Source organism: Aotus nancymaae, unplaced genomic scaffold (genome assembly GCF_030222135.1).
Source record: "Aotus nancymaae isolate 86718 unplaced genomic scaffold, 86718_ANA_hifiasm-v0.15.2.pri h1tg000067l, whole genome shotgun sequence".
Taxonomy (NCBI): domain Eukaryota; kingdom Metazoa; phylum Chordata; class Mammalia; order Primates; family Aotidae; genus Aotus; species Aotus nancymaae.
In genome coordinates, this window is record NW_026988482.1 from 22,291,785 (window position 1) to 22,316,650 (window position 24,866).

At 45.2% G+C, this 24,866-nt stretch overlaps 1 protein-coding gene across 1 annotated transcript in view; it reads right to left on the minus strand.

Moving 5' to 3' along the window:
- Positions 1-23,918, minus strand: part of SCAP (SREBF chaperone) — a 41,666-nt gene extending 17,748 nt beyond the window's left edge. Inside the window, exons 1-3 of the mRNA XM_064367028.1 lie at positions 22,011-23,918; positions 17,426-17,645; positions 8,902-9,031 (exon numbers count right to left, since the gene is read on the minus strand). Of these exons, the coding sequence (XP_064223098.1) occupies positions 8,902-9,031; positions 17,426-17,547 (252 nt within the window). The 5' untranslated portion in view covers positions 17,548-17,645; positions 22,011-23,918. The remainder of the gene's footprint in view (positions 1-8,901; positions 9,032-17,425; positions 17,646-22,010) is intronic.
- Positions 23,919-24,866: the final 948 nt, after the last annotated feature.

Consider the following 24,866-nt stretch of genomic DNA (forward strand, 5'->3'; position numbering starts at 1 on the left):
CTGAGGTGAAGGGGCAGCCTGATGCAAGCAATGCTCCGGAAAGACTCCCCTAGAGTTGGTGACAACTGGAGACAATGAAAGACTGCTCACAGACAGTGGTGCACTGCGAGGTGTGGACTCGGGGCAGGGCTCAGCCCAGCTGAGGGATGAGGGGGTGTCTCCACACCTGGGCTGCCGTCAGGAACTCCAAGGGGCATGTGTGTGAATGAAGGGGAGGCCATGGAGCCACTCACCGATGCCCTACTCCAGGTTACAGCATGGGCAAGCGCCAAGATGCTGACCAAGCACAGCAAGTTAATGCCTCCTGGGACCCTGGGCACAAAGGAACAATCAGAGATTTGTGAACTTTATGTCGTTGTGCCTTGGTGAGGACTCTGGGGACAGAAGGCCTCATCCACTTTGTCTTCCCTATCATACTCAGCCACTAGAAGCTGCTGGGAGGCACAGAGGCACCTGGATGGAGCTGGCTGCCACAGGCTGCGACTAGAACAGAAGCTCACACAGGCCTGAGCAAGGCACAAGCACTAACCTGGTAGGGAAGTGTAGGCAGGGCCCACACTCACTGTGCTGAGCTCCCACAATCCCTACTTAATATTCAAGAGAGAAACAGGCATGGAAACTCTGGTATCCTGAGTGGATGATGGAGGAAGCAAGGGCCAGTGGGGTCCAGATGCCCCTAGGCAAAAGACACCTAAATAGAGAGAAGCTGTGGTAGGCAACCTTCTAACATGGCCCCAAGAGTCCACACCTCCTGGTGTTCATGCACTTGTATCATCCCATCCCCTTAAGAGTGGGCTGGACCTAATGATTTGCCTATGACGAACGAACACAGCCACTGTGGTAAGAAATCAATTTTCCAATTAGGTTACAAAAGAGTATGACTCCTTCTCCCACCCCGGCCCCCTTCTTTCAGGAGCCACCACTCTGATGAAACCAGCAACCACATTGTGAGCTGCTCAGGGAAGGCCTATGTGGCAAAGAATTGAGGGAGGCCTTCAGCCAGCACACAGTAAGGAACTGAGGTCCTCAACTAACGGCCTGTAAGGAACCTACATTTAAGTGAGCTTGGAAGGAGATCCTTCTCCAGTTGACCTTTGAGATGGCTGCAGCCCTGGCTGACAACTCTACTACAGCCTTGTGAGAGACGCTGAGCTCAAGGACCCAGATAAGAGAACCATGGCTCAGAGAGATCAATGAAATGTCCAAAGTCACACAACTGATAGACAACAGGGCCAGGATTGAAACCCAGGACTGGGTAACTCTGAACAACGTGAGTCACATGGAGAAAGACACAGAAGGAAAGGCTTAGCACAAGCAGCATGGGAGAAGAGCTGAGGTCCTGGGGGCCCCTGGGGTCTCTGGCCACGATGGTTGAGAGCATGAGGCTCCCACCCAGAGCTTCCTGGAAACTCTGTATCCACACTCACACCACTACCACAAACTACAATGCTGGCCGTAGAAGTCTGGCATAGAACAAGCCCAGCCACCTCTGTGGACCTGCCAGCTAGGCCTTAGTATGAGGCTCAGATTTTTTTTCTCTCTTTTCTTCTTTTTTTTTTTTTTTGAGAAGAAGTTTTGTTCTTGTTGCCCAGGCTGGAGTGTAATGGAGCGATCTCGACCCACCACAACCTCCGCCTCCTGGGTTCAAGTGATTCTCCTGCCTCAGCTTCCTGAGTAGCTGGGATTACAGGAATGTGCCACCATGCCCAGCTAATTTTGTATTTTTAGTAGAGATAGGGTTTCTCCACGTTGGTCAGGCTGGTCTCGAGCTCCCGACCTCGGGTGATCCACCTGCCTCGGCCTCCTAAAGTGCTGGGATTACAGGCATGAGCCACTGTGCCCGGCCAAGACTCAGATTTTCATAATGAGCCAGTCTTGGGGACCCAGATAGTGCTGGAGACCCCAGATTTTTGAAAAATAGAATCCTTCCTATTTAGATAGAGCAACCTAGATCTCCAGGTATTTTACCTGTGTGGGCTCCCTCAGAACAGGATGTGGAGGACTCCTGACATTCAGCTCTTCTAGAGAATAGGCATCCTGATCCTTGCCTTCCAACTCTGGTAGGCAAGGGCTGTGGTGGGAACAGCAGGCTCAGGAGACCTACCTGAGTTCAAATCCCAGTGCCACCGCTCCCTGGCTGAGTCCCTTAGATGATGGTCTCTATACTCTCCAAGCTTTGTTCCTTACTGAAGGAAATGAGAATAAAACCTCAGACCTCACCAGAACACCATGAGGACCAAACAAAACAACACATGTGAACCATGAAGATCTAGCAAAGTATCTGAAAATATATTAGTTATATATATATATCATTTCTATTATCCCTTAAAACTATAATACTGGAGTTGGTGTCCCAGGCACAATCATTTCAGTCTACAAGTTTCTGCAAGTTCAATACAATGGGTCTTCTTACCACCACTGTCATTGAGTCATCGCCTCTAAGGGAATGGCTTCCCACTGTCTACACAATTAAAGTTTAAACTTCACAGCCCAGGATTCAACTTGGTTCTACCTAGCATGCTCCAAGAAAAACTACAGATTCACTGTCTCCTAAATAAGCCACGTTGCTTCTTTATTCAACAAGAAACCTTTCTTGGGCATCTACTATGTGTAAAACATGGAGTATATAAACTTAGGTGAAACATGACTCCAATGGGGTCGTCATGTAGAGCTCAAAGAAGAAGCTGAGGACATATTGCAAGAGAGCTGGGGAAGGCTTCCTGGAGGAAGTCACACCAAGTTGAGGGATAAAGCCTAAGTAGTGTACTTTTGGTGCACACCACAAGGCAGTCCAAGCACATGAAACTTCTCCCCTGTGCTTGACCAGCCAGACCTGATCAATGACAATGATAACAATGGCGATAGCCACAAACATTTGTTGAATGCAAGCGATGAGCAAGGCACTGTGCTAAATCCTTGCATTCTTTCACTTAATCACAAAAATGACAATGTATAATGTAGGTATGATTACTATCCCATTTTATGGATGTGGAAACTAAGGCACAAGGTGTTAGTTACTTGCCCAAGGTCATAGAGTTGGAAAACATAAAGTCTCTACTTTTTCTGCTTTGCTCTTCTCTTCCTCTGGTAAAAACATCCCTGTGCCCAGAAAGAAATGCCTTTCTCCAAGAGTAGCCATGGAGGCCAGCGGTCACAGTGACAACACACGGTGAGCCTAACTCAGAGCACAAAGACATGGCAGAATTGACTGGAGTCCTTTCTGGAGGACACGTGAAGGTGTAACTGTAGGGTGCAGCCACCAATCCCATTGTGGAGAAGCACCTAGCAAAAGGGGAGGAGGAGGCCTACATAAAAAGAGAACTGTCTCCAGCATGAAGATCCACAATTCAATGAAAAGAAGTCAAACAACTCAACACAAAATGGAGACATCTGAACACACATGTCACAAAGGAAGACAGACAAACAATAAGCACTTGAAAAAGTGACTAAGGTCATTAGTCATCTAGGAAGTGAAAATTAAAATCACAATCACAATGAGATTTCTCTATATTAGAATGGCTTTTTTAAAAATCCAAACAATTAGCCAGGCACAGTGGCTCACACCTGTAATCCCAGCACTTTGGGAGGCTAAGGCGGGCAGATCATGAGGTCAGGGGTTTGAGACCAGCCTGACCAACATGATGAAACCCCATCTCTACTTAAAAATACAAAAATTAGCTGGGCGTGGTGGTACACACCTGTAATCCCAGCTACTTGGGAGGCTGAGGCAGAAGAATTGCTTGAACCCAGGAGGTGGAGGTTGCGGTGAGCCGAGAGCGTGCCACTGCTCTCCAGCCTGGGCGACAGAGCAAGACTCCGTATAAAAATAAATAAATAAATACATCCAAACAACTGAAGATACCAAGAACTTTACAGTGCACAGACTAAACCTTAATGTACAGGAATTTTAAAAATAATTTAGGAGGCCGAGGGATATGAAAAGAATGATGCTTCATCTCTGCAGTCCTTCTTCCAAAACCCAAAATCCACGGTGAAATTCTTAACCAAAGTCCGAAGTGTATTCAGATTTTCTTAAGTTTTTGCCTAATGTCCTTTTTCTTTTCCAGGATCCCATCCAGGAAACCACATTACATTTAGCTGTTGTGTCTCCTGAGGCTTCTTGTAGCCTGTGACAGTTTCTCAGACTTCCCTTGTTTTTGATGATCTTGACAGCTTCGAGGGGTACTGGTCAGGCAGTTTGGAGGGTATCCCTTGACTAGGATTTGTCTGATGTTTTACTCATGGTTAGACTGGGGTTATGAGTTTGGGTGAGGAAGATCGGCAGTAAAATGTACTCCTCCTCACATATCAAGGGCACACTCAGTCAATGTGATTTATTGCTGCTGCGTTAGCCCCACTCACTTACTAAGGAAGTGTCTGTCAGGCTTCTCCACTGTAAACGTGCTTTTTCCCACAGCCACACTCTCCTCTTTGGAAGAAAGTCACCATGCACAGTCCATACTTTAGGGAGTGAAGAGTTATGTCTCACCTTCTTGAGGAAGGAGTATCTATATACATTACTTAGAATATTTTTTGCCCAGGATATCTGTCTATTGTCCATTCATTTATTTATATTATTTATATTTCTTCAAGCATATGTACTCAGGATAAACTCACAGAGAATTATTTTATATTTTGAGTTATAATTCAATACTGGTTTATTTTGTTGCAAAAATTGCTCTAGCACTGACCACCAGGAGCTCTTTCAGTTGCCCCCTTATGTGTCTTTGACATATATTATATTTACTTTAAACTTTGAAAATCTTTTGTTTTCTCTTCTCAAACAGTATAGGATCTCCTCAAGGACAGTGAGACTCTATCTGTCCCCCACATCGCCCTGCTGGGCACACCACGCCCATGCAATAAACGAGTGCTGAACTGAGCAATGAGTAGAAAAGTTTTGGCTCCTTGGTACAGGCAGCAGACGCCTGCAATGTGAGGTCTACTGCCCGAGTCTCCTATTTTCCCTTTTTTTATTTTTATTTTTAATATTTTTAGAGACAAGGTCTCACTCTGTTGCCCCAGCTGGACTGCAATGGTATGATCATAGCTTGCTGCAGCCTTGAACTCCTAGGCTCAAGTGATCATCCTACCTCAGCACTGGGATTACAGGGACGCACCACTGCACCCAGCCCTACTTTCCCTTTGGAAACCATCCTCTCTCATTCTCAGCAAGGTGGTGACAATAAAATACCGCCTGTAGCCACAGGGCCTGGGAAGGGGACAGGCAGGTAACCCTATTCATAGTCAACTGGGTTCCCACTCATCCTCCACTGGATTGGATGATGCAAAAACATGGGGTTGAAGCTGCTAGGGCCACTGTTGGGAAGACAAGAGTGGAGCTGACCCAGAGAGGACAAAGTCAAGAGATGGACTCTTTTTGAGGCCCACACTACGTTGTGCTGAAGTCAGCCCTGCACCTGGCTAAGTTATATGAACCAAAAGTTCCCTTTTCACTTACTCTGATTTGGGTTGAATTCTGTTCTTCCTAACTAAATCAGTCCTTACCATCCATGTCAGTATCACTGGCCTGTATTTTTGTCAAGGACAGTCAATGGAGGTGAGATAACTGACCACTAAGCCTGTGTGACACCAGGTGACTGCCCTGGGCCCAAGTCTCCCTCGCAATCCTGCAGGGGATGAGGGCTCCAATCAGAAAGAGAAAAAATGGACAATCCTCTGAGTCCAGAACCCTCCAGTTATTCTGCACAAACACTTTCTATCATCATCCCATCATTCAAAGAGCTCATAAACACATAACACCGCTTATGGCCTTATCATTAAACATCTATTCCACACCAACAGGCCAACTGAACTCTACTAGTCAAGAAATACAAACACTCCCTTATGTGCTAAAATTGCATTAAAAGGTTAATGAAGTCTGGACACAGTGGCTCACACCTATAATCCCAGCACTTTGGGAAGCAGAGGCAGGCAGATCACTTGAGGTTAGGAGTTTGAGATCAGCCTGGCCAACATGGTGAAACCCCATCCCTACTAAAAATACAAAAATTATCCAGGCATGGTGGCATATGCCTGTAGTCCCAGGTACTCAGGAGGCTGAGGCAGGAGAATCACTTTGAACTCAGGAGGCAGAGGTTGCAGTGAGCTGAGATCATGCCACTGCAGTCCAGCCTGGGCAACAAAGCAAGACTCCATCTCAAAAAAATAAAAATAAAAAGGTTAATGAGGGTAAAAGGTTTAACCAAGAAGGTCCCATAGTAAGCCAGTGAGCTAATGGCCAAGCTGGGACATAAAGCCACAAAACTGGTTTCACCACAAATCTGATTCCAGCCAGCATCATACCACGCACCTTTGACTTTCATAGGCAGAGCCCCAAGAAGCCAGGGTTGTGCACTCCCCACTGACACCATGTACAGTTGTGGAACAGACCTATCTTACCAGATATACCTCTATTTCAGCCGCTGAGTCAAGTTCATAACAAGTTATCTGACTACCACATTAACCAAAAAAGAAATGGGACTATGCTGACTGTCACAGAGAAGGTGGGAGAAGAGCTCTATTCAATGAGCTTTTATTTTCCTCAACAACAGATTCAGCAAGTCCAGCACCAATCCAGGGACCAGAGCACAACACATGAAGGAAGGGCACTCTGCCCATACCTGGCAGGCAAAAGGTACAGAGATGAGCTAGTTAAGCTTCAGTGAGCTCCAAAGTAATGAGTACAATGTGAATTAGGTCCCATGACTGAGCCCCTCAAGTGGAGACCTTTTTTCTCATTTATATCAGTGTTCGGCCTAGAGACAGTCAACTGAAAATAGCATAGTCCAGAAGGAGCAGTGGGCTGGGGTCTGGAGACCTAGAGTTCCAAACTAAATAACTGGCTGGGCACAGTGGCTCATGCCTGTAATCCCAGTACTTTGGAAGGCCGAGGCAGGCAGATCACCTGAGGTCAGGAGTTCGAGACCAGCCTGGCCAACATAGTGAAACCACGTCTCTAATAAAAATACAAAACTAGTTGGACACTGGCGCACACCTGTAGTCCCAGCTACTTGGGAAGCTGAGGCAGAAGAATCACTTGAACCCGAAAGGCAGAGGTTGCCGTGAGCCAAGATCACATTACTGCACTCCAGCCTGGACAACACAGCGAGATTAAAATAAGAAAATTAAAAAATAAAGAAATAAAGAAATAAATAACTGAGGCACTTAATCATTCTGGGCCCCAGCTTCCTTACCTGGAAAAGAGATTTAAAACCTGCACTTTTTGGATTGTGAGGATAAAATAGGACCTGACAGACCTGAAAAAAATAAGTGCACAATACAAATACTAGACAGCGCTGGAACTCTATTAATGTCGGAATACTCTGAGATGCACAGTTGTTCTGACTGCCCAGGGACAAGGAGAAGATGGCCTGTGTGTCTGCCAGGATACTGCCACATATTGATCCAGCATGTGTGAGCCCAGGCCTAGCTGGCCATAGCTAGGACAAGCACAGATCTCAGTTTTGCTACAATAGTCATGCTTTGGCATCATTTGGTGTTTCCTTTCAATAAAAGTTACTCATTAAATGTATAAACTAGCTGAGCGCGATGGTTCATGCCTGTAATTCCAGCACTTTGGGAGGCTGAGGTGGGCGGATCACCTGAGGTCAGGAGTTCAAGAGCATCCTGGCCAACATGGTGAAACCCTGTCTCCATTAAAAATACAAAAATTAGGCCGGGCGCGGTGGCTCAAGCCTGTAATCCCAGCACTTTGGGAGGCCGAGGCGGGTGGATCACGAGGTCAAGAGATCGAGACCATCCTGGTCAACATGGTGAAACCCCGTCTCTACTAATACAAAAAATTAGCTGGGCACGGTGGTGCGTGCCTGTAGTCCCAGCTACTCAGGAGGCTGAGGCAGGAGAATTGCCTGAACCCAGGAGGCGGAGGTTGCGGTGAGCCGAGATCGCGCCATTGCACTCCAGCCTGGGTAACAAGAGTGAAACTCCGCCTCAAAAAAAAAAAAAAAAAAAAAAAAAAAAATACAAAAATTAGCCGGGCATGGTGGCAGGCATCTGTAGTCCCAGGCACCTGACCAACATGGAGAAACCCAGTCTCTACTAAAAATACAAAATTAGCCGGGTGTGGTGGCACATGCCTATAATCTCAGCTACTTGGGAGGCTGAGGCAGGAGAATCACTTGAACCTGAGAGGTGGAGGTTGAGGTGAGCCAAGATCACACCACTGCACTCCAGCCTGGGCAACAAGTGTGAAACCCCAACTCAAAAAAATAAAAATAAAAACAGAGATCAAGCCAAAGCCAGCATGATGCTAATTTTTGTATTTTTAGTAGAGACGGGGTTTCACCATGTCGCCCAGCTAATTTTTGTAATTTTAGTAGAGACGGAGTTTCACCATGTTGGCCAGGTTCATCTCGAACTCCTGACTTCAGGTGATCTGTCTGCCTCGGCCTCTCAAAGTGCTGAGATTATAGCCGTGAGCCACCATGCCCAGCCAAGACGGAGTTTGCTGTTGTTGCCCAGGCTGGAGTGCAATGGTGCGATCTTGGCTCACTGCAACCTCTGCCTACCAGGTTCAAGCAATTCTCCTGCCTCAGTCTCCTGAGCACCTGGGATTACAGGAGCTGGGTGTGGTGGTGGGCACCTGTAATCCCAGCTACTCTGAGGCTGAAGCAGGAGAATCGCTTGAACCCAGGAGGCGGAGGTTGCAGTGAGCCAAGATCACACCATTGCACTCTAGCCTGGGCAACAAGAGCAAAATTCTGTCTCAAAAAAGAGACAAAAATGTATAAACTAAGTGTCTATGTGGTGTGTTGATAAAGCTGTTAAAGTACATGAATTCACAAATCAGAAGCTGACCAACCTCACTCTCACTGGCAGACCCCTGCCTCAGCCAATCTCTACCCAACACTCTCGCTCAGGAACACGCTGAGTACCCACCCACTCAGGCTGCTCAGCAGGCTCTCCTTGTTCGTGGTTGGAGTCCACAGGCGGGGGTGAGTAATCCTTCACAGGAGTGGTGAATTCCACAGGTCCTGTTCCTGGCAAGGGGAGTTTTAGCAGTGGGTAGCTGGGATGAACAAAAAGGAGGTAAGAGTTAGGACACTATGAGAGGCAGTCTTCTCTGAGCAGTGACACAGGAGTCAATGGAGTTAATAACTAAATTCTGTTCGAACTGTAAAAATGTACAAACTACTAGAATCACAAAATTGCAAAGCCAAAACTCAGAAGTCATCTAGATTAGAATTTTTCAAACTTATTTTAGTCACATAAACCTTATGAAGAAGCCCAACTGGTAAAATAGACTGTTCTGTTAAATGTTTTCAGGCTATATAAACTAAGTATGTATAAATATATTTAGTTACAATATTATATATAACATTGTTACAAAATATATATATACACATATATATGTATGCATATAAACATATATACACACACATTACATACATGTATATATATACACACACCCTATATATATATATATTATGCATACATATATATGGTGTGTGTGTATATATATACACACATATGTATGGTGTGTGTGTGTATATATATACACACACATATGTATGCATATGTGTGTATATGTGCGTGTGTGTGTCTGTGTATACAGGCACCCATAGTTATGCACAGCTAATTTTTATATTTTTAGTGGAGAGGGGGTTTCACCACATTGGCCAGGCTGGTCTTGAACTCCTGACCTCAGGTGATCCACCCATCTCGGCCTCCCAAAGTGCTGGGATTACAGGTGTGAGCCACCATGCCCGATTAGTTTACACATTTAATGAGTAAGTTTTATTGAAAGGAAACATCAGCTGGGCGCGGTGGCTCACGCCTGTAACCCCAGAACTTTGGGAGGCCGAGGCGGGTGGATCACGAGGTCAGGAGTTTTGAGACCAGACTAGGCAACACAGTGAAACTCCATCTCTACTAAAATACAAAAAATTATGCACGCATGGTGGTGCACGCCCATAGTCCCAGCTTCTCAGGAGGCTGAGGCAGAGGAATCACTTGAACCCCAGAGGCAAACGTTGCAGTGAGCCAAGATCACGCCATTGCACTCCAGCCTGGTGACAAAGCGAGACTCCATATCAAAAAAAAAAAAAAAAAAAAATTAGAAAGGAAACACTACCACCAACATGTTATATAACATTATATTAATGTTTTCAGGGCTGGGTGCAGTGGCTCATGCCTGTAACACCAGCACTTTGAGAGGCTGAGGCCAGAGGATTGCTTGAGCCCAGAAGTTCGAGACCAGTGTGGACAACATAGTGGGACCTCATCTCTATAGAAAATCAAAAAAGTTAGCTGGGCGTGGCAGTGTGAGCCTGTGATCTCAGCTACTCAGGAGGCTGAGGCGGGAGGACTGCGTAAACTGGGCAAGTAGAGGCTGCAGTGAGCCATGATTACACCACTGCACTCTAGTCTGGGCAACAGAACACCTCTGTCTTTGAAAAAAAAAAAAAAAGTTTTCAGAGACTTAATAAAGGCAAGATGCTAAAACAAACAAGCAAAAATCACCTTGCCAAAATAGACATAAGGTAACAATAAAAAATGGGAGTGGGGGTACCTTTAAAAATTCAGCAAGATTCCAATTCAGATAGCTGAGCAACTGTTCCATTTAAAGAGAAAGACCATAAAAACTGCATATAATTTACTAAGGATGTGGTTTATACTTGGATCATGAAAAAAATAAGTTGACAGATCCACTATACGCAAAGAAAAAGCCTTGACCTTGCATCAGAAAGTTGGCAAATAGGAGGGTGGGGCATGGTGGGAAAAAAAAAAAAGTTGGCAAATAAGCCAGGTGCGGTGGCTCAAACCTGTAATAATCCCAACATTCTGGGAGAGGCCAAGCAGGCAGATCATTTGAGCTCAGGAGTTTGAGACTAGCCTGAGCAACATGGTGAAACTCCATCTCTACCAAAAATACAATCAGCCAGGTGTGATGGTGTGCACCTGTGGTCCTAGCTATTGCCTGAGGTAGGAGGATCATTTGACCCTGGGAGGTGGAGGCTGCAGTGAGCCGAGATCGTGCCACTGCACTCCAGCCTAGGCAACACAGTGAGACTCCGTCGCAAGCAAAAAATAAAAGACCAAGAAAAAGTTGGCAAATAAATGTGCATTTTTGTTTCAGGTCTCACTTTTTTAAATTTAGAAATAACTTCTATATAGTACAATGCACATATCTTAAGTATAAAGTGCAGTAAGTTTTTACATGTATATATCCACCTAGATCAAGCTATAGAATATGTCCAGAACCTCAGAAGGCAGCTTTGTGCCCACTCCCAGTCAACAGCATATCCCCAGCACCACCAAAGGTAACTATTAGAATCTCTATCACCATAAATTAGTTTTACCTATTTTTGTATGTCATATAAATGAAACCATCCATTCTACTTATGTACTCTTTTGTGACTGGCTGCTTTCACTCAAATTCTGCTAGATTCCTCCACACTGGTGCACATACCAGATCATTCCTTTTTAGATACATACTATTCCACTAATGAATAAAGTACAGTGCATTTGTTTATTCCACTGGTTGAGAAACATTTGGCTATTTCTGGGTTGAGCCATTAAACACAAAGTTGGGCCAGGTGTGGTGGCTCATGCCTATAATTCCAGCATTTTGGGAGTACAAAGTGGGCAGATCACCCCCTCGTCGAGAGTTCAAGACTAGCCTGACCAACATGGAGAAAAACCCGTCTCTATTAAAAATACAGAATTAGCTGAGCGTGGTGGTACATGCTGTAATCCCAGCTACTTGGGAGGCTAAGGCAGGAGAATCTCTTGAACCTGAGAGGTGGAGGTTGCAGTGAGCCAAGATTGCACTATTGCACTCCAGACTGGGCAACAAGAGCGAAGCAAAACTCTGTCTCAAAAAAAAAGAGTAAAGTTGGCCAGGCGAGGTGGCTCACACCTGTAATCCCAACACTTTGAGAGGCCAAGGCAGAAGAATCTCTGGAGCCCAGGAGTTTAAGACGAGCCTAGGCAACATGGTAAAACCCCATCTCTACAAAAAAAAAAAATACAAAAATTATTAGCCAGGCATGGTGGTGCAAACCTGCAGTCCCAGCTACATGGGAGGCTGAAGTGGGAGGATTGTCTGAGTAGGGAGGTTGAGGCTGCATTGAGCCATGATGGTGCCACTGCATTTCAGCCCAGGTGACAGAGTAAGCAAGACCCTGTCTCAAAAAAAAAAAAAAAAACCATTTTGGGTTTGATATATATTTTTTTTTAATTAAAAAAAGAAAGAAAAAAGAATAAAGCTATTATCCTTTATTGGTTTTTGGTGGCCCATAAGCAGTCATTTCTGTTGGGTATATTCCTAGGATGAAATGGCTGGGTTATGGAGTTATATGCATATTTAGCTTAGTAGATGATACCAAACAGTTTTCCATAGCAGTTGTACAAATTTATATTCTCACTATCACCAGTGTCATAGGAGTTCGTTTCTCCAAATCCTTGTCACCTCTTGATATTGTCAGTCCAATAGATGTTAACCATTTAGAGGAAGAGACAGTGGTATCCCAGCATGTTTTTAATGTACATTTTCCTGATAAGAAACAATATATAAAATTATTTCATATGCTTACTACTGGCCACTTGGATATAGTCTCTTTTGTGAAATGTCTCTTCAAGTCTTCTGACAATACAATGTTTTAAATATTTTAAATACATTTATTATGTTAATAACAGAAAATACAATTTCTTTACCTTCACTAAAATCATGTTTTACTTTTCGCTGGCTTTTCCATCTTTATCTACACTCAAAAACCATTTATTAAGTACGTATTTACGTGCTGAGCACTGGGAATACAAAAGATAATACTACAGTCTAACTCCAAGATGCTCTGAGTAGGAAGAGAGAACTACAAGAGAATGTGGTAATAATTAATTTAGGGCTGCTCTGCCTACGGTGTAGCCATTTTTTATTCCTTTACTTTCCTAATAAACTTGCTTTCACTTAAAAAAATTTAATTTAGGCCGGGTGTGGTGGCTCCCACCTGTAATCCCAGCACTTTGGGAGGCTGAGGTGGGTGGATCATGAAGTCAAGAGTTCAAGACCAGCCTGGCCAAGATGGTGAAACCTCATTTCTATTAAAAGTACAAAAATAAGCTGCCTGTAATTCCAGCTACTTGGGAGGCTGAGGCAAAAGAACTGCTCAAACCCAGGAGTCAGAGGTTACAGTGAGCCGAGATTATACCACCACTGCACTCCAGACTGGTGACAGAGCGAGACTCCATCTCAAAAAAAAAAAAAAAAAATTAGCCGGGTCTGGAGGCATGTGCCTGTAATCCCAGCTACTCGGGAGGCTGAGGCAGGATAATCGGTTGAACCCAGGAGGCGGAGGTTGCAGTGAGCTGAGATTGTGCCACTTCACTCTAGCCTGGGTGACAGACTGAGACCCTGTCTCCAAAAAAAAAAAGAAAAACCGAATTTAGGTTGCAGCTACAGCGTTTGCATAGTAATCACAGAGTATGGTCAGTTTTTGTTCTACGTTTAGATTATACATGTTTTGGAGACTGCTTGTGCATTCTGGAAGTAGAAGCCCAGGAAAATAGTGAATAACAACAATGAAAATCTCTTACATGATGTTTAAAATGTGCCAGGCACTATTCTAAGCACTTGACATGTACAGATACACCTTGCCCTACAATGGGGTTATGCCGTGATAAAGCTGTCGTAAACTGAAAATATCCTAAGTCAGAAATGCATGACTAGGCTGAGCACGGTGGCTCAAACATGTAATCCCAGCCCTTTGGGAGGCCAAGGTGGGCAGATCACTTGAGGTCAGGAGTTTGGGACCAGCCTGGCCAACATGGTGAAATCCCATCTCTACTAAAAATACAAAAAATAGCTGGGCGTGGTGGCTCACACCTGTAATCCCCGCTGCTCTGGAGGCTGAGGCAAGAGAATCACTTGAACCTGGGAGGCAGAGGTTGAGGTGAGCTGAGATCACACCACTGCACTCCAGCCTGGGTGACAGAGTGAGACCCTGTCTCAAAAACAGAAACAACATGATGTGATTCCAATTTACTCTTTGAATTGAAATCCACCTTCTCTCACAACGAGCAGCAGCTTGTGCAATCCAGTGACTCAATGACTCAGATCCCTCTCTGATCTGCATGTAGGCAGTCCAGCTAACATGTCATCTGGGTGCTCTTTTTCTTTTTCTTTTCTTTTTCCCCCAAAATTAGATGTCACTAGGTGCTTGTTTTTTACCCCATGGTGCACCCACCGCTTACCAGGGCAGGTCCAGGGTAACAGTACCCTCTGTCTTGCTGGGCTGCTGCTGGGACATATCCCGGCCCTGGTGGTCTAACCTCCAAGAGTTATAAACAGACACCTCTTGCCATAGTGCCTATTTGCTACATGTTTCATCAGATTTTCCCAGAGGAAAGAACAGTCACTGCACCCAGGGGACAGGCAGGAAGAACAGCTAACTCTAGCTCACCTACAAGGCGCAGCACTGAGTTCATTTAAATTAGTGTCCTTGGCTCTCAGTCACTGAAACCTGCAGCCTCAACAGCAGCTCAGAGAAGAAAGTCACACAGCCTCAGTGCTGTTTGAGGCGAGTCTGACCCCTCATATACAGATGCCCTCTCTCACTCCCTGTATTCTACCACCTGATGGAGACAGGCACATTTCTAAGCTGTCATTGATCACCACCCCCTCTAGTAGTGTTCTGTACTTTCCCTGGGGTGACCCAGTCGTGGTGAACCAGTGGTGTGCAAAAAGTATTTCTGCAGCTCAGGTGGCTATTAGATTTGAATAGAGAAATTAAGTGTAGGAGTCCTTTGGGTTTGGCTACACAAGTCTTTCATCCCAGGAACAACAAAGGTAAGCAATTAAATGGAAACCGAACATCTGGCAAAACTACTGTAAGCAGTCTATAACCATACTTTATTTTCTTTTTCCTTTTTTTTTGAGACGGATTCTCCCTCTGTCACTCAGGCTGGAGTGCAGTAGTACAACCTTGGCTCACTGCAACCTCCACCTCCAGGTTCAAGTGATTCTTCTGCCTCAGCCTCTCGAGTAGCTGGGACTACAGATGTGCACCACCACGCCTGGCTAATTTTTGTATTTTTAGTAGAGACGGGGTTTCACCATGTTGGCCAGGCTGGTCTTGAGCTCCTGACCTTGTGATCTGCAGTGCCTGGCCCCATACTTTATTTTCTGCAGGTAATCCCAGGCTCTGGCAGAAGGGGGCACTGCTCTTCTGCTCTGGACAGAAAAGCTTCCTGGGGTTGAAGACTATGGTGAGGCTTATGTCCCTGGGTCCATGATCTCTAGTTTTCTGGCCAAGTCCCAGAATCTATGGATTCTCTTATACAATCTTTATTGTCTTTGGAGGCTGAGAGACTTCACCCAGTCTTGGAAAAATTTTACCAAGTCAATCAGGTTTACAGAAAAAAAAAAAAAACTTTAAGATTACACGACAAAGATACTGGTTTGGGAAAATAACTACACAGCACTAAGAAGGTAACAGTACAAGGCTGGGCACAGTGGCTCACACCTGTAATCCCAACACTTTGGGAAGCCGAGGTAAGTGGATCACTGGAGCTCAGGAGTTTGAGACCAGCCTGGGCAATATGACAAAACCCCAGCTCTACTGAAAATACAAAACATTAGTGGTACACGCCTATAGTCCCAGCTACTCAGAGGGCTAAGACAGGAGAATCACTTGAGCCCAGGAAGTTGAGGCTGCAGTGAGCAGTGAGAAGTGGACCCTGTCTCAAAGAAGTAAAAAAAGAATGTGATAATACAAGGGCCTTACCTCTTAAAAGAAAAACAGGGTGACTACAAAAATAAGAGAAAACCACAGTACCATCAGAAAGTGAAACCAAAGTAGGACAACATAATGAGACCCCCCCCCATCTCTACAAAGAATGAAAAACATCAGCCGAGTGTGGTAGCACACGCCTGTGGTCGCGGCTTCTCAGGAGGCTGAGATGGGAGGATCGCTTGAGCCTAGGAGGTTGAGGCTGTGGTGAGCTGTGACTGTGCCACTACATCCCAGCCTGGGTGACAGAGTGAGACCATGTCTCAAAAAAACTTTTTAAAAAGAGAAAGAGGTCAATTAACTTATAGAAAAAATAACAACAACAACAAGAGCTGAGTTCTCAGAGCACTCCAAAGTCATCATTTATGGGACACAGCTTTAAGTATTTTATCTTGTACAACACAATTTAGCAGCTTAAACACCAACACAAACATACTGAGCCAGAGTGAGACCAAGTGACAAAGTGCCACAGGTGCAGGTACGAGTCCCTAAGGCCTGGATTTGAACCCCAGTTTCCCTAATTATTAGTTGTGTGGACCACATAAATCTCTAAGTCCCTATCCCCCTTTGTTAAATGGAAATATAACTGGACCACTTCCTAATGTTATACCTGAAGCATCAACACAGCACCCAGCAAGAAACTCTCAGTGATGTTCATCTTTCTTTCTTTTTTTTTTTGTACAGACAGGGTGGGTCTTGCTGTGTTGCCCAGGCTGGTCTTGAACTCTTGGCCTCAAGTGATTTTCCTGCCTGGGCCTCCCAGTGTTGGAATTACAGGTATGAGCACTGTATCTGGCCAATGTTCATCTTTCTTACTGATAATCAGGGAAGAACTTGAAATCATTAGCAACTGAATTGAACAAGGAGTTCCCTCCTGACTCATCCTCCCTTCAGCTAACACCGAAAACATCTACAAACATTTCAAACTCATTAGATAGACAGTGAGTTTGAAAAACAGAATTCTTTCCAGAGAAAAGAGCAAGAGGGGCTCTTCACAGCTGTCAGTGTTTTAGAGCCACAAGGGTCATCAGATATCCTCTTATATCAAACTCCTCCTTTATTATGTCATTGTCAGCCACAGTCTTCAGGCTTCTATGAGGCCTTGAGAAAGACAGACAGGAACAACGGCAGCTACAGCTCTCACAACTGTCCTTGGCAAGTGCAGCTGGCCCCAAGAATCGACAAGAGGTCTGAAGCAGGCTCCACATGAACACAAGAAAATGACTAGAGAGCAAAGAAGCAAGTCTTTGAGGTTAGCAGGCCACAGGTTGTCCAAGGTACTGTTTGAATGGACTTTGCCTTGAAACACATGAAGAAGGCTCTTGCACTTAACCAGGTACTGAAAGGAAATCACTACTACTGAGAAAGAAAATTGAAATATCATGTCCTTCAATTATCTCAGTGTCTTTAGAAGTGTCTAAACATTATTTTGAGATAGAGTACCAGTGATACAAATAAATCTGGTGAATCAATAGGTCAAGGCCAGCCTGGACTATTTTATTATATTAGCTAACCACGCCAGCACTAGAGTTCTCCACCGGCAGTTCCAAGGAGCCCAAGCTCCCATTGTGTAAAAAGTGTACAGAGGCCAAGGGCTCCATAGTGGTTAGGGTTAGAAAAGCTACTATCCTAAGACACTGGCCCACCATATCCAAGGCATCCCAAAAACATACCAGCAGGCTAAGATGCAGAACCCTGTGAAGAGGATGATGGGGATGGGATAGGATGCACAGAGGAGCCCATGGTTGTAGAAGGCCCGAGATATCTTCTCACGCAGGCTTTCAGTCAGGGTCATCCTCAGCCGAAGTCACCTTGCTGCCATCCCGGAAAGTGACCATGGATCAGCCTGGCACACACTGGACAGCAGTGACAATGAACAATATGTGCAGGTACCTGGTCAAAAGGGAGAAAAGTCAGTTAACAAAGACTACTTGGCTCTGCACACTAGGACTGCTGGAGGGAAGCAACAGTTATGTGGCTGGGGAATGGTTTCAGAATGCTTATATGCAAGGTCTAGTGACATCAATCCCACCACACACACACACACACACACACACACACACTCTCTCTCTCTCTCTCTCTCTCTCTCTCTCTCACCCCACTCAACTCCCTCCCTCCTATATTAGGCAATGCTAAAAGGCCACTCCCCGAAGGGCATTTTTCTCATGAGTGGCACAGGAAACCATGCCTGTGTAACAGACGTCACCTTCAGCTGCTCTCTGTCAAACAGGCATTCTTCCCCACGCTTCTCTATGCACAAACCCTACTGAGAGAAGTCCTTGGGAAAAACCTTTATATAGGAATGGCCTCCCCAAAACACACTGTTGTACAAATAGCGATTTACCCATGAATAATGTTCAGTGGGGTCGGTTCTCAACATAAAAACACCAAAAAGCTTAGGCCTCTGAAAAATGGTCACCAAGCAAAATTAACACTGGTAGAAGTCTCTGCTCTTGGTCCCATAGTTATTCCTGGGAGTGTGAAGGCAGAGGGCACCTCCTGTTCCTGTCTGCCCAGTAGTTGTCCCCTTCTACAAGGAACAGCAGTCTGGTGTGGCTCAGGGGAACCACCTCACTCCACAGGATTTAGTCTGGATTAACTATGAGTCAAGGTGCCCTGTGCGGACCCAAGCTACACCAACTGGGCCTCTCTCCCTGGACTTTGACTTCTAAACACAAAAAAACAGGAACTGGATATTCATGATGTTTATTCAGACCACAGAGGTTCCTGCTCCCAAGATCCCCAGGCTGTTCTGGCTCCCATCCTTTCTGAGGACTGGCTCATCAACTTTTCTGTTTTGTAAGCTATTCTATAACCTTCCAATAAATTCTCTTTTTGCTTGTGTTAGCCAAAATTAACTTCTGGTGCTTTCAAACAAATAACATTAAACCAATAAAATCAGAATAGAAAACTCTAGGAGACCCAGGGATCTAGAATTATCTTCCCGACTGAGCTCTCCAATGGAATCCAAGTTTAAACCTACTTATCTTGTTCCATGTTGCTGTTTTCTTTGGTCTGTGCTAGAGGGAACCTGCCCAGACACGTCTTGGCTTGATTACACTCACTGATGAAAACCCAGACTCAAAGATGATTCCTCGTAAGTGTCCGGACCAGAAACGAGAAGCAAAAGGAGTCACACCACAGCCAACTCAAGAGCCGGAAGAAATGGCTCTCGCTCCTTCCACCTTCCCAAAAGCACAAGCCTTACGTGCACATGCAAGTTTCCAGTCCAGGAACCCCCCGCTCCTTTTTTTTTTTTTGAGATGGAACCTCACTCTATCACCCAGGCTGAAGTGCAGTGGCGCAATGTTGGCTCACCGCAACCTCTGCCTCCCAGGTTCAAGTGATTCTTCCAAATAGCTGGGATTACAGGTGTGCACAACCATGCTCTGCTAATTTTTATATTTTTCTGTAGAAACAGGGTCTCACTATGGTATCCGGGCTGGTCTCAAACTCCTGGGCTTAAACGATCCAGCTGCTTCAGCCTCTCAAAATGCTGGGATTACAGGCATGAGCCACCATGCCCAGTCAATACTTCGTTACTTTTTTTTTTTTTTTTGAGATGGGGTCACCCAGGCTGGAATGCAGTAGCACAATCTCAGCTCAATGCAACCTCCGCCTCCTGGGTTTAAGTTCTTCTCCTGACTCAGTCTCCCAAGTGGCTGGGATTGCAGGCACCCATCATCACGCTTGGCTAATTTTTGTATTTTTAGTAGAGACCAGGTTTCGCCATGTTGGCTAGGCTGGTCTCAAACTCCTGACCTAAAGTGATCCACCCACCTAGGCCTCCCAAAGTGCTGGGATTACAGGCTTGAGCCACCATGCCCGGCCAAATTATTCTTGTTTACTTGGTCTCAAACTCAAACTTTGTTTTCTTTTTAAACGAAGTCTTGCTCTGTCGCCCAGGTTCGAGTTCAGTGGCATGATGTAGGCTCACTGCAACCTCTGCCACCTTCCAGGGGTTCAAGTGCAAGTGATTCATGCCTCAGCCTCCCTAGTAGCTGGGAGCACAGGCGTGCACCACCACGCTTGGCTAATTTTTGTATTTTTAGTAGAGACAGGGTTTCACTATGTTGGCCAGGCTGGTCTAGAACTCTTGATCTTAGATGATTCGTCAGCCTCAGCCTCCCAAAGTGCTGGGATCACAGGCATAAGCCACCACACCCTGCCTCAATTATTATTATTATTTTTCTTTGGAGATAGAATCTCGCTCTGTCACCAGGCTGAAGTGCAGTGGCGTGATCTAGGATCACTGCAACCTCTGCTTCCCAGGTTCAAGCGATTCTCCTGACTCAACCTCCCGAGTAGCTGGGACTATAGGTGCGCGCCACTATGCCCAGCTAATTTTTATATTTTTAGTAGAAACAGGGTTTCACTGCATTGGCCAGGATGGTCTCGATCTCTTGACCTCATGATCGCCCACCTCAGCCTCCCAAAGTGCTAGGATTACAGGCGTAAGCCACCATACCTGGCCAACTTTTTTTTTTTTTTTTTTTGAGATGGAGTCTCACTCTGTCACTCAGGCTGGAGTGCAATGGCACAGTCTCAGCTCACTGGAACCTCTGCCTCCTGGATTCAAGTTATTTTCCTGCCTCAGCCTTCCAAGTAGCTGGGACTACAGGCATCCAAAACCACCACACCTGGCTAATTTTCGTATTTTTAGTAGAGACAGGGTTTCACTATGTTGGCCAGGCTTTTCTCAAACTGCTGACCCTGTGATCAGCCCATCTAGGCTTCCTACAGTGCTGGGATCACAGGCATGAGCCACTGGGCTCAACCCCCTCCATTCTTTTTGTTGTTGTTTAGTTGGGGTTTTTTGTATTATCGTTTTGTTTTCAATTCTTTTGAATATATTCATTCTTAGGAGTGGAATTCCTTGGTCATAAGGTAATTTTCCCCAGTGTCTTTGCCTAAAATTTGTAGTTTCACATTTGTTTAAATCTGCAAACCAGGCCAGGTATGGTGGCTCACGCCTGTAATCCAAGCACTTTGGAGGCCAAGGCGGGCGGATCACCTGAGGTCGGGCGTTCAAGACCAGTCTGACCAACATGGTGAAACCCTGTCTTAAAAAAGAAAAAAAAAATCTGCAATCCAGCTGGGTGCAATGGCTTGTGCCTGTAATCCCAAAAGTCTGGGGGGCTGAGGTGGGAGATTACTTGAAACCATGATTTGGAGACCAGTGTGGACACTGTGAGACACTGTCTTTACAAAAAAGAAATTTAAAATTAGCAGGGCATGGTGGCACGTGCCTGTAGTCCTAACTACTTGGGAGGCTGAAGTGGGAGGATCACTTGAGCCCAAGAGTTTGAGGCTGCAATGAGCTATGACCGCACCACTGCACTGCAGCCTGAGCAACAAAGCGAGACTGCCTCAAAAAATAAAAATAAACATCTGTGATCCATTTGAGTTAATTTTTAGATAAGGTGTGAGATAGAAAAATTTTTTTTCCTTTGACCTAAAGATAGCCAATTCTTCCAGCACCATTTGGTGAAAAGACTATCCTTCCTCCATTGAATTGCTTGGCATCTTTGTCAAAAAGCAGTTGTCTGGGCCAGGCACAGTGGCTCATGCCTGTAGTCCTAGTACTTTAGGAGACCGAGGTGGGAAGATTGCTTGAGGTCAGGAGTTTGAAACCAGCCTGGCCAACATAGTGAAACCCCATCTCTACTAAAAACAAAAAATTACCGAGGTGTGGTGGCACACACCAGTAATCCCAGCTACTTGGCAGTCTGAGAATCGCTTGAACCCAGGAGGCAGAGGCTGAGTGAGCCAAGATCACGCCACTGCACTCCAGCCTGGGTCACAAACTGTGACTCAGGCTTAAAAAATAGAAAACAAGGCTGGGTGTGGTGGCTCATATCTGTAATCTCAGAACTTTGGGAGGCCGAGGCGAGCAGATGTCTTCAAGTCAGGAGTTCAAGACCAGCCTGGTCAACATGGTGAAACCCTGTCTCTACTAAAAATACAAAATAGCCGTGCATAGTGGCCTGCAAGGTTTTAATTAATATTTTAATTGTACTTTGGCTTTTAATTTTTTGGTAACTTCAACATCTGTGTCATGTTGTGGTTGCTATCTGTTGGCTGTCTTTTCCCCTTATGATTTTCCTGATTCTTCATAGCTGAAGTAATTCTGAATTACTGGGCATTCTGAATATTATGCTATGTGGCTCTAGCTCTTGTTTAAGTCCTACACAAAATTTTGAATTTGTTTTTGCAGCAATCAACCTAATTAGGTCCAGTCTGCAAGTTTCTACCCACCTTCTCTGAGCAGTGGTACCAAGATGAGATCAGTTTTCAAAACCTTTGAAGTATTATTTTGATTTTTCCCAAGCATACCGTCCAGGGGCCCGTGCAAAACTACTTGAGCAGTCATCTACTCCACAGTTCAGTCCTCAAAGCCTTTGGTATGCTGTTTAGAGTCAGATGCACGTATGTTAGTTCAAAGCAATAGTCCAGTAGTTCATATGCAACTTTATGAGTTCAATTTGTTGAGTTCCTTCCTCCATGCAATCTTCCTAACACTCTTCCTAGTCTTCTAGCTAGAAAGCCAGGGGTTTAATTACCCTGACCTGCTGAGTACCTCCCACAACTGTGACTACCTCTAGTACCTCCAGGGAAAAGCAATGAGAGAAAGGAAAGAACAAAATCAAGGATTCCCTCCCTCCATGCTCCTGGGACCACAGTCCCTATAAATAGAAGAATTCCTTTCCTATCCATCTGCCAATGTCACTGCTGTCTCCACCACCACAGAACTGCATGGAAGGCCAGAGCAAGAGAAAAGGAAAAAAGACAAAGCAAACAACACACAAGATTTCTTCCTCCACCCCCACTCCTGATCTATGAGCATCCCCTTTCCTCCTCAAACTACTGTCACCCAGGCTGGAATGCAGTGGCATGATCATGGCTCACTGCAGCCTCCAACTTCCAGGCTGAATCAATTCTCCCACTTCAGCCTCCCATGTAGCTAGGACTACAAGGGTGCGCCACCACATCTGGCAAAATTTTTGTATTTTTAGTAGAGATGGGTTTCACCATGTCACCCAGACTGCTCTTGAACTCCTAGACTCAAGCAATCCTCCCGCCTCAACCTCCCAAAGAGCTGAGATTATAGGCTGAGCCACCCACCATGCCTGGACCTCACAGATCCCTTCCTGTCCCTTTCCAATTCACCTTATCTCAGAGTTCAGAGTGGATACAGATTCTACCAATACCGTGAGCAGGATCCCCTTGTGCACTTACAATAAAGCCCAAATGCCTCTCCCTAGCTCCCAGGGCTCTGCACAACCCACCTCAGTCCTCCCTAACTTCATCTCGTGTCACCTCTCCCTGTTTTGTTCTCTTCCAATGCCTTATGTGTGCCAACCTCATTCCCATCTCAGGGACCTGGCACACACTGCTCCATCCTCTATTCCCTCTTCTGTTTATAGGCTGGTTCTTTTTCATCCTTCAAGTCTCAGGTGAAATATCACTTCTACAAAAAGACCTCCCCTGACAATATGTTTTCCAGTAGTTCTCTTTAAATGCACCTATACTCCCAGCTACTCAGGAGGCTGAGGTGGGACGATCCCTTGAGCCCAGGAGTTTTATGCCAGCCTGGGCAACATAGTGAGACCCTGTCTCTGAAAACAAACCACTTGTTGAATAAGTGATGAGGAAACCAACCAACGCAACCAGCATCACATATCAGGACAGTGCTCAGTACACATCTTCTCAACTTCTAATTGTGATACAAAGCACCTCAGGCATTCTGGGAGAAAGACAGACAGCTAATAATCCCCTCTCTCTGAATGAAATCATCAACAAGGAACACCTCATCCATTCTCTTCTTCACAAATGTCCCCATCTAAATCTTTGTTAGAAATGCAAATTCTTGGGCCTATCCCAGACCTGGTGAATCAGAAAATCTGGGGATGAGGCCCAGAAATCTGTATTTAACAAACCCTCCAGTTGACATTGATATATTCAAGTTTGAGAACCACTGCCCTACCAAAGCCTGGAGCCCAAGAGTTTCCAAATTAAGTCAACTCTATGGTGCCCCCATCTTGAACATATGTCTAACCTGGACTAGCATGCCAGGCATGGTAGCTAACTAATGTCTGTAACCTCAGCAGTTTGGGAGGCTGAGGCAGGAATATTGCTTGAGACCAGGAGTTCAAGACCAGCCTGGGCAACATACAGAGATCCTGTCTCTACAAACAAAAATTTTTTTAATTAGCCAAGCATGGTAGCTCACGACTACAGTCCCAGCTACTTGGGAGGCTGAGTGGGAAGGATTGCTTGAACCTAGGAGGTCAAGGCTACAGTAAGCTGTGATTGCTCCACTGCACTCTAGCCTGGGCAAAAGAGCAAGACCTATCTCAAAAAATAAAAAATGAAGTGGACTAGTGGCAGATATCTAAAACCACCAGCCTAGAAAATTCTAACAGTCTCCTACCTGATTTTGCTACCTCCATCTGCACTTCACTTCTGGTTTCTCTTCCCACACTGTCAGTATGGACAGCTTCCTAAAATAAAGACCTGCTTATGGCCAGGCACAGTGGCTCACACCTGTAATCCCAGCACTTTGGGAAACTGAGATGGGAGGACTGCCTGAGCCCAGAAGTTGGAGACCAGTCTGGGCAACATAGCGAGACCCCATCTCTTAAAAAAAATTTTAATGGAAAAAAAAAACACAACTGCTTATGTCACCCCTTGCACAAAAGTCTTGAATGGCTCTCCAGTGTCTGCAAATTATTGAGACCATACTTCTTTGTTTATTACACAGGTACACTCAAAATCTACTGAAACCACTTTCCAGCTTTCTTCTTGTCAAATAAAAATAACTATACTTACAAACCATGTGTCAGTCTCTGGGCTAAGACCTTTGCCTACGTTATCTCCTAAATCCTTGTCACACACTTTTAAAAAATAACTGCTTTTATTATTTCAATTCCACAAATGAAGAATCTGAAGCCCAGAGGTGTAATCTGCCCCCATGTTACCCATCTAGAAGGCCCCCATGAATATCACAGTCATGCTGGGTTTCTGGAATTCTTTTCCCAAATAACCTGCATTCCCACTTGCCACACCTTGCAGTCAAGGATCTCTCTTTACTGAACACCCTTTTCCCATCTT